The sequence below is a fragment of the Etheostoma cragini genome, chromosome 6, assembly GCF_013103735.1.
Source record: "Etheostoma cragini isolate CJK2018 chromosome 6, CSU_Ecrag_1.0, whole genome shotgun sequence".
Taxonomy (NCBI): Eukaryota; Metazoa; Chordata; class Actinopteri; order Perciformes; family Percidae; genus Etheostoma; species Etheostoma cragini.
Window position 1 is genome coordinate 27,417,302 of NC_048412.1, and position 10,243 is coordinate 27,427,544.

The 10,243-nt window shown below is 39.2% G+C and overlaps 1 protein-coding gene across 2 annotated transcripts in view; it reads left to right on the top strand.

Moving 5' to 3' along the window:
• The window catches only part of sh3bp5b (SH3-domain binding protein 5b (BTK-associated)), a 58,160-nt gene that overhangs the window by 31,182 nt on the left and 16,735 nt on the right, over positions 1–10,243 (top strand). For both annotated transcript variants that reach the window (XR_004656921.1, XM_034873663.1), the window contains exons 5-8: positions 583–713; positions 4,656–4,698; positions 6,577–6,796; positions 8,873–9,208. Coding sequence is in view for 1 of the 2 variants with exons in the window: in XM_034873663.1 (XP_034729554.1) it covers positions 583–713; positions 4,656–4,698; positions 6,577–6,796; positions 8,873–9,208 (730 nt within the window). In the remaining variant the exon portion in view is untranslated. The remainder of the gene's footprint in view (positions 1–582; positions 714–4,655; positions 4,699–6,576; positions 6,797–8,872; positions 9,209–10,243) is intronic.

The window sequence follows — 10,243 nt, forward strand, 5'->3', positions numbered from 1 at the left end:
CACCAGAAACAGAAGAACAGTATTTTAGATTTAGGTCGTTGTTAAAAAGTTTAGTTGTGTATATTTTCTTCTTTATCATTTTTTTATAACAATTTCTTTCAATTTCTTTCACTTTAATTATCCGAAACCTTCCATTTTCAGAAGTGCTGGTTGACAGTAGTAACTATGTCATCTGTGATCTCAATCCCATAAAAATCTGCAAAGTCTGACATTTTTTAAGTAAATAATTCCAGCACAAATTACTGACCATAGCTCGTCAAACAGAGGTCATGTGATAATATTAATCCTGTGGGAGTCGGCATCTCTGTGATTTGTGGTACTGTTGGCTTTATTGGCAAATATACATGAGTTTTACATCATGTGATGGGGATAATATCCGTGAGGTAGAGTAAAATACAGACTTGGCTTATCCTGTGCGTACAACACATGCATTTACAGGACAGTCTGTGCAACTACCTTATTCGTCTTCCTGCTCACGTGCAGCATTTAATTTCTTTTTTGCTAAATATGAAAGTTGATGGAGCACAAAAGCCATTTAACTCTCGGGGGTGGCTGACAGCGAGTTCTGATCTGCCCTTACAGGTGATGGAGGCGGAGAACACAAAGACGAGAAGCGAGCTGGCGCACAAGGAGACGGCGGCCAAATATACGGCAGCAATCAGCCGCATGAAGCAGCTGGAGAAAAAACTCAAGCGCACTATCAACAAGTCGAAGTAAGTGCCTCAGTCTGCTGTTGCACTGCAACAACAACATTAGGCTTTACTGCTTATTGATGCTGTGGCAGAGACGGAAAAACAAGTGGATTAACACACACTCTGGCAGCCATATTGGAGCGCTGCAGCTTCTGTAGCTGAGAGCATTTTCACTTTTAAAACCTGCCTCTTGTTGGTGTTTTATAGGCCACCGTTTGAGAATTAAGTTGTCAATTTTAAGAATAAAGTTAAAATATTTAGAGCAAAAGATAGGAAATTGAAATAAATCTGAGTATTGTTCCTTTGATAGTTTTCAACTGTTTACTAAATATTCTGACTTTTGTCTTGAAAACAATTAGGTACTTTTTCACAAAAAATGCAACTTTATCCCCAAAAATGACTTTATTTGTGTATGATGGTGACGTTTAGTGACAATAACACACTGTCCTACGGTTCTTCTGCCAAAGTTCCCAACTCAAGCTTTTCATTTCAACGTTAATTTGATAATTGTGACTAAAATGTTTGTTGCTGTAGAATCTAATCAGTGCTTCCTAGCTAGCTCATACTCCTAAATATTGTGCAAACATTAAAAACCATAGTTATGGTTGACTGGTCTGAATTATGTAAACATCTTACAGGGCTAACATTTTGATTATTTTGTGTATTTACAAAATAAAAACTACCTTATCAAAGTATTTATTTGAGGTTAATGAATGGAGCTACACCACAGTACAGTACTAATACTTGTTTTATCCCCTTAAGGAATTTGTTTAGTTGCAGTTGATCACAGTCAAATTCAAGGTTAAATAAGAGTAAGAGAAGAGCAAGTCAGTAAGTGTATAAAGTAACATAATGCACCTTAGCTACAGTGCAAGAAATATAAACTTAAAGTAAGTTTAGGTTAAAACGATTATGTTGCTAAAACAATGGATTGTACAAATGCTTTTGTTGTACATTGAGATGTGAGTCAGCTCTACAAAAACTAGTTTCTTGGCTGGTTTTGTATTAAGACATTATTTGGGTTTGCTGGACTGGCATGTGGTCACAGCGACGTGCTGAGCCGTGAAACCAGACTGTCGGTGCACGGCTAACTGCTGCTGGGTGTCGAGCCAAATGTGAAGCTGCTGGCAGAGAAGTAAAGTCCCTACATGACGTCATGGAGCTGTGCAGCCGCACTTCCAGACACTCACGGATCAATTGGAGGACCCTGGAGATGCAGAACAATCAATGTGTCCAGGAAACTGTCTCTGTCCTTCCACCAGACCCGAGCAAAACACCGTCTAATTAGGGCTGGGTTTCAAAAATCAATTCTCCAATTATAATCAATCTTTTGTTTCAGTGATCTCAATATCAAGACTTAGACTTAGACTTCTCTTTATTGATCCTTTTGGGATGACTCCCGCGAGGAAATTGAAAAGTCCAGCAGCAGTTTTAGCAAGAAAAAAAGACAGTATAAAGACAACAAAATAACAATGATAATAATAACAACAATGAGAACATTCGTTGAATAAACAAAGAAAAGACCATAAATTATTATTAAAGTGTCAGTGTTGAGTCCAGTGTTAAAGCGATTAGGTGACCAGGTGTGAATTTAAGTCTTTGTATGTATGTATGCATGTATGTATGTATGTATGTTTGTGTATGTATGTATGTATGTATGCATGTATGTATGTATGTATGTATGTATGTGTATGTATGTACATATGTATATATGTGTGAATGTATGTATGTATGTATTTATGTGTATGTATGTATGTATGTATGTGTGTATGTATGTATATATGTATATATGTATGTATGTGTATGTATGTATGTATGTATGTGTGTGAATGTGTATGTATGTATGTGTGTGTATATATGTATGTATGTGTGTGTATGTATGTATGTATGTATGTATGTGTGTGAATGTGTATGTATGTATGTGTGTGTATGTATGTGTGTGAATGTGTATGTATGTATGTGTGTGTATGTATGTATGTATGTATGTATGTGTGTGAATGTGTATGTATGTGTGTGTGTGTATGTATGTATGTATGCATTGTCCTCTCTGCCCTATTTCCTCCTCCCCCCTAGTGAGGAGTTGTACAGTCTGATGGCATGAGGGACAAAGGAGTCCTTGAGTCTGATGGTCTGACATCAAGTAATTAAATCCAGAAATCAATCTTTTAAGAAATGCCTATTCACCATGGATATATAACCAAAATACTGGGTGGAGGGTCAGTCCTAATGTAAATATTAGCCTGGTGCATTATATTAAAAAAAATGTGTATTCGAATCGGGACCTTATGAATGAGAATCAACCAATTTTGGAGATCATTGGCGATACCCGGCCCTACTTCCAATGGGGTGACACTGTAGAACCAGATGTGGTGCCAGGTCTTCCGAGCAGCAGGTTCAGCTGTTGAACCCTGGTGTGGCCAGGTTGCTCTTCTCTTATTAACTTCCGCCTGAAGCAGTGAAACTTGCTCTCCCAACCACATCTACCTGCTTTGTTTATTTGAAACAGTCAGGTGTTAAACAGGGAAGTCTGGTACAATCTGTTTCTGTCACGCGGTGATGCTCCCACGGCAATATCACAAGTTTAACAAATGTTTTGGCTGCCGTCCCACAACTTCAAGATGAATCATGCTCCAGGTGACATCTGTGAAGTGATAAACTAACGAATAGAAACTCCAGGAATTCCCCTCTGCAGTATTTCCCATGGCCTCTTAGTATGTCTGCTCAAGATTGAGCTCATTTCTCACACAGTTTTAAAAGTTGAGAACATCTGGAGACATTGAAAATACAATTTCACCTGAATTGTAAGTCTGCCGGCATCCAAATTGTGTTCTTTGCTGCAGAATAATACCCTGATCATCACACTAATTTAGCTCAGAAATTGCTATTGGTCTCAAAATGAAAGGATAAAGATGTAAATGAGCAGCTGATTCCCTCGAAGGAAGTTAAAAAGAAGATAGTTAAACTGCTCTCTGTTTGCACCGCAGTTTTTTTTTGTTTTTTAATAAGTTTTATATAAGCCAAGGACACTCAAATTTCCAGAATCTGAACTCACAACAGTTAAAAAACACAGTTAACAAAGGCACTGAAGATGACATTGCATCTCACTTTGTTGTTATTAACGGGCTGTCGAGACCTTGAGGTTCATCGAAGCCAAGTCTTTACAGCTCAGGGGGAACGTTTCAGAACTTAACCATCAGCAAGACTTTACTTTAAGTTCTGAGAAGTTACATAAGAGTTTCTACGTCTATAGTTTATCAAACAGAGCGTGTGGAAGGCCGTGTCAGCCTCTTACTGTTACTGATGCTTTCCAGAGGCGTGAGTGTATCTCTGGCCCGGTCCAGTGAATGTACAGGCCTGCTGACAGCGATACATTAGCAGTTACTAAGAGGTCTGAAAAAGCATTTAAAAGGTTGCTAAAGCCCCTTTTCCCGCTGGATAAAACCCCCACAAATATCCAGCTTTTGTCTTTTATTAGGAAAGGTTACAATCGGCATTCATTCCCAAGACAAACAACGCTGCAATTGTACTATTTTTACTCATTTTACATTCATTTATCGGCTACAGATAGTTGGCAGATTCATACTTTAAGTACAAATCATAATGATCAGTTGATAAAATATGTTTTAGTAAAGCTTAATCCAGGAAACAGCATAGAAAGTGAAGTATTTTTACTTTGTCGTACAGATTTGAAAGGTGCCAGCGACCAGTTGGATCAGTGTCATGGTTTTTGTTTTTCTGGATCCAGTCTGAGTGAATTCTCAGCTGCAGCCCTCAGCAGGGTGCTAATCCGCTCTGCATCGTTCACCTGTCCAACATCGCAGCGCCTTTATCTCGCTCTCCTCCGCCGGGTTGCCACGGTGATGACGTGCTCTTCTTCTGGGTTACTCTGTCTTTTTGCCCTCCGATCTAATCGTCTCCTCTCTCTCTCTCTCTCTCTCTCTCCTGACCTCTCCTCCTCTACAGGCCCTACTTTGAGATGAAGGCAAAGTACTACCTGCAGCTGGAGGTATGTGACACCGGCTCAGCTGCAGTTCTTTTTTTCTCTTCTTCCCCCTGAACCCCATTGATCCCCTCTGAATGTTTTCGCTGCCACTGTTGATGTAGCTTGAGCTTGATCAGGGGTGAAAAACCCAAACCCACACCTTGAGAATGTGTTGACTAACTCTGTGAGTTAAGCTGTGATCACAGGGGTTTTCCTATGACTCGGGCACAAGTTGCAGCTGTTTCTGTTTGTCAGAGATGGAAAAAGTACAAAAATACTAATAGGAAAAGTACTGTTAATTTGAATAACTGTTACTCCAGTACAAGTAAAATTACCGGTATAAAAATATACTCAAGGGAAAATAAAAAGTAGTATACTTTTTTTATATTTATACTTTTTTTATATCTTATTTGTACGTATTGATAAGGGCACAAAGCCATAACTAAGTTTCAATTTTAGTTCATTGACGGATACAAAACTCTGTTAGAGACCCTTTTTATTTAATTATTTTCATTTTTGACTCAGTAACAGATTTGCTTTAAAATGTATCAAAGTACTAAGGAAAGATTAAAAAAAAAAAAAAAACTCCTAAATTACAGGAGTAATTGATTTAGTTATTAACTATATAAGTTATTACTTATTAGTATTAGTTCTACCTCTGGGGTTAGTTAGCAATGAACAGCACCATGACTGTTAACATCAGTGCGGATGGTGTTAATCCACTAAGCATCAGATAATAAGTTACTATTGTAGTATTGCTTCGATTTTTATTTCTCTCCATTTACTATTTCCCCGAGGTGGGATGAATAAAGTATTATCTTTTCTCTATATATTCATATGGGTGTCTCACAACTTCAGACCTCATACTGTCTATGCCTTAGACGCACACAGCGCCCGTATAATGGAGAAAACTAAATCGAGCTCAACAAGTTTTATTCTCCACAGAGCCCCAACAAGATGATAAATTGTGCAGACAAGATAAAAAACTTCACCTTATGGGACTTTAGCGGCACCAGAGTTTTCATATAAACTTGAAGAAAAACTCCACGGTGCTGTTGAGATCCGTCTGGCAATGCTAGACTAGGAAAACTCTAAGAAAAATGTATTCTGTAGAGAAAGGTTAATGTTTGACACCAGCAGTCAGCTTTGATTTGCAGCAGTTTCAGTGGATTCTAATGGAGACCCAGTGTCAAAACATATCAAAACATCTGCGCGGTATAATCCACCTTTCTTCTGTTGATTCATGTGTTCAACGCTTCCCCACAACTGAGTCTAATGCACAGCTGCCGTGTCACAAAGTAGCATATTTATTGGGATAAAGCTCTAAGTTATTTGAATTGTTGGACCTCGTGTTTTCAATAAAAAAAAAAAACTAGGCTACAAAGCAAAACAATGAAAGAAAATCGATAAATCAGAAAAAGGAGCACATAGATGTATTCGAGAAAGAAGCTGTATTCCCTTCTCAAGTATTCCAAGTATTGGCCCAACGTGGTGATTCGAGCTCATGGATGTTACTGTATCTGTTGTAAATCCAAGCTGAAAACAGCTGTAGTCGTCCACAAAGAATCAGCAACATTTTTAAAGGTGTAAGGCCTACAGGGAGTGAGTATTTGGTGCTTATGAATTACATGGCTTCTACAGTCACCAGGTATTAGATGCATACAACTTGTGAATCTGAAAAAACAGAGATATGCACACATTGTTTTTGACAGAATAATATGATATATGATTCTGTTTTTATAACTCTCAACCAAACGAGCCACATGTCCTCTCCCATTATTAGCCATACATAGATGAAGAAACACACTGTGGATACCAGAATGAGCATCTGTGCAGTCTGGCGTCGTTGTTTTCCGTCTGTAATCCCCGATCTTCCCCATCATCCCTCCTGTCCTCCTCCAGAACCTGAAGAAGAACGTGGACGAGCGGCAGTCCAAGCTGTCTCAGGCCAAAGGCGAGTACAAGACGGCGCTCAGGAACTTGGAGATGATCTCCGACGAGATCCACGAGCGGCGGCGGAGCTCCACGATGGGCCCCCGGGGCCGCGGCGTGGGCGCCGAGGGGGACAGCCTTTCTGGGGACGACGTCTCCAGTTTCAAGATGGAGTCAGACGGAATATCCAGTGAGTACAGAAACAGTTATTCTACCTTCTCATGCTTTGCTGCAAAGCTTTTCAAAGTCCAGACCAAGGTCCGCATCTGGACCAAAAGGCAAGTCCATCAGGACCCGTCTGATACCTCACGATACAAATACGATAACTTATGTTATCTTAAGTGTAACGCTTTCTATTTGGAAATACATTTTTCTTGATAAATACATTGTTAGTGGCGAATATAAAAAATTCAACAAAAACCCCGACAAAAGTGTCCGAAAAAGGCAAGAACCCTTGTGTTCTCTTCCCGTCGACCATGCATCTTTATTCTTTCTGGGTCCAGATTTTAAAATTGAACCTTTCTTTCAACGTTTTGTAAATGTAAATGTGCTGTATTTAAATAGCGCTTTTCAAGTCTTAACGACTACTCTAAGCACTTTTACATAGTACAGGAACCATTCACCACAAGATAAACACTCACACTCTGATAGCACAGCATTGGGGGGCAACTCGGGGTTCAGTGTCTTGCCCAAGGACACTTCAACATGGGAGTGCAGGGCCAGGGACTGAACCACCAACCCTCCAAATGGCAAACAACCGCTCTACCATTGAGCCTCCGCCGCCCCGCTCATCTTTTCCGTCGCTTTTGCATTAATGTTTTTGTCACTTTTACCAATGTTGTTAAAGCTTTTTAGGACGTTTCTATCTCTTTTTATTCATTTTTTTTTGTTTTGTGTACTTACGAAAGGCAGAATAGCTGCGTAGGGACGTTGGTCGGGGGGGGTGGATGGGTAAAACGTACTACTTTCACCCAGGACAGCGGGGATCGTGTCCCGCGTCTGATGTTTCTTCTTTTCCTAAACTCTCATGTGACGTTTCCTAAACGCCCCGTGGCTTTAGAAAGCGGCGTGTACGTTAACGCTGTGATGTTGCAGTCTGCTGTCCGCTGTGTACAGCGATACAGCGTAGATATACACGCAGAAAGCTCAAAATGCGTACAGGTAAAACGCCAAGTCATGATGCCATGTTGCAAAAACAAGACGTCATCTTGGGATTTGGTAAACACTAATATTTTTAAACTATTTTCTGACATTTTATGTCAATCAACTACAGAGCCTCCTTGGTGTCAGCAGAGTTCTTCATCTTGGATCAATTACTCTATAGCAAAAATTATATTAAATCACAAATGACGCGTTTTTCCTAACGTAGTAAGGTTAACAACGAGCTACAAAACAACAAATCTATATCAAAACAAGCCAACCTCCAACCTGGAGAACTCGGTGGTCTCTAGCAGCACCGGCGGTGCTTAGACGTATATAAACTACAACACCGACACAAAAATATCTATTAATTTAATGATTGATAAGGTGTCTCCAAAACGTGTGTTTTAACAGCTGTAGTACAACTAGGAGGAGACAAGTTATAATTAAGTTAAGAATATATATAGAATATCTTTCCTATTTTGCCCACGTTTATAAAACCACGAGCATAGATTCATAATCCACTGTTTAATAAATTGTTACGAATCCGTGCGTACAGTTACATTTTTTTTTCCTCAGCTGACCCCAAAATAATTGACAGATTAAACGACAAAAATAAAAAATAATCCTTAGTTCTTCTGTAAGGAATATAGCACTCTGGTCACTCTTGTTGGGAAGACACAGCCGGGGGTCTATCACGAAACCAAAATGTAAATGCACCTTCTGCACCTTGTGATTACAAGCTGACCTTAATGCGCTGCTGTGTAACACAGCAGCAGACACCGATGGTGCGTTTGTGTGCTTTGATTTATGTCGGATAAAATAAATCCCCTCCGCTGGGAGGGACGTGACAGTTCCGAGTCCTCTCGGTTCTATTTATATCTCTGTTTGCACACACTCACACTTTCTTTTCTTTTTTTTTATCACCACATCTTTCCATCTCCTTTTCCCTCCATTCCTTTCTACATTATTTTATCTGTCTTCTACTTCTTGTTTCCTTTTTACGTCATCCTTTCCCTCTCAATTTCCCTCTTCCACTCCACAATATATCTCCAAATTCTTGCTTTTTTTTATCCCTTTCCTTTTCTGCTTCTCCATCTTCCCCTCCTCTCTTCTCCTCCTGCAGTGGCGTCTGTGTGTTTCGATGACGAGGCCTGTGGCGGCAGCAGCATCATGTCGGAGGAAGACTCCGAGACTCGCTCCACCTGCAGCCTGGGTTCATCTCCCAGCAGCCCCCAGGAGCTCCTGTCGCCCTGCCCCTTCACCAGCTCCTCCTCTTCCTCCGGCACATCGTCCTCTGCGTCCCCCACTCCCTCCTCCTCCCCGTCTCCTCTGTCGAGGCCCTGCAGTCTGGACCTGCCCAGCACCGTGTCGCTGTCCGACTTCGGCCTCATCTCGCCGGTGCTCGGACCTCGCAGCGAATGCAGCGGAGCGTCGTCGCCAGAATGCGACCTGGAGAGAGGTGGGCGATGGCTGTTGGATGGATGGATGATGGAGGAAAAAGTCATAGTATGATATGTCATATAGAGTCATAGTATAGTATGTCATTAAAAGTCATAAATATGTCATAGTATAGTATGTCATAAAAAGTCATTAAAAAGTCATAGTATAGTACATTGACAAAAAGTCATAGTATAGTACATTGAAAAAAGTCATTGGATAGTAAATCGAAAAAAAGTCATTGGATAGTACATCGAAAAAAAGTCATAGTATAGTACATAAAAAAAATTCCTAGTATTATACTTCGTAAAAAATAAAAATGTCATAGTATGTCGACAAAAAGTCACGAATTAAGTCATATTATAGAATGTCAAAAAAGTCTTAGTATATTATGTTGGAAAATTCATAAAATAATAATAGTCAAATTATAGAAGGCTGAAAAAAGTTATAGTATAGTAAGATGGATAAAAATATTCAAAAAGTCATAAAAAGTTCATAGTATTATACGTCGCAAAAAGTCATGGTGTAGTATGTCTAAAAGAATCATAAAAAAGGCACAGTATAGTATGTCTTATAAAGTCATAGTATAGTATGTCGTAAAAAGTCATAGTATGTCATTAAAAGTCATAAATATGTCATAGTATAGTATGTCGTAAAAAGTCATAGTATTGTACATCGAAACACAGTCATAGTATAGTACATCAAAAAAAGTCATAGGATAGTAAATTGAAAAAAAGTCATAGTATAGTACATCGAACGAAAGTCATAGTATAGTACATCGAAAAAAGTCATAGGATAGTAAATCGAAAAAAAGTCATAGAATAGCACACCGAAAAAAGTCATAGTATAGTACATCAAAAAAGTCATAGTATAATACATCGAAAAATATTCATAGTATAGTACATCGAAAAAAGTCATAGTACATTGAAAAAAAGTCATAGTATAGTACATCGAAAAAAAATCATAGTATAGTACATCGAAAAAGTCATAGGATAGTACATCGAAAAAAGTCATTGGATAGTACATTGAAAAAAGTCATAGTATAGTACATTGAAAA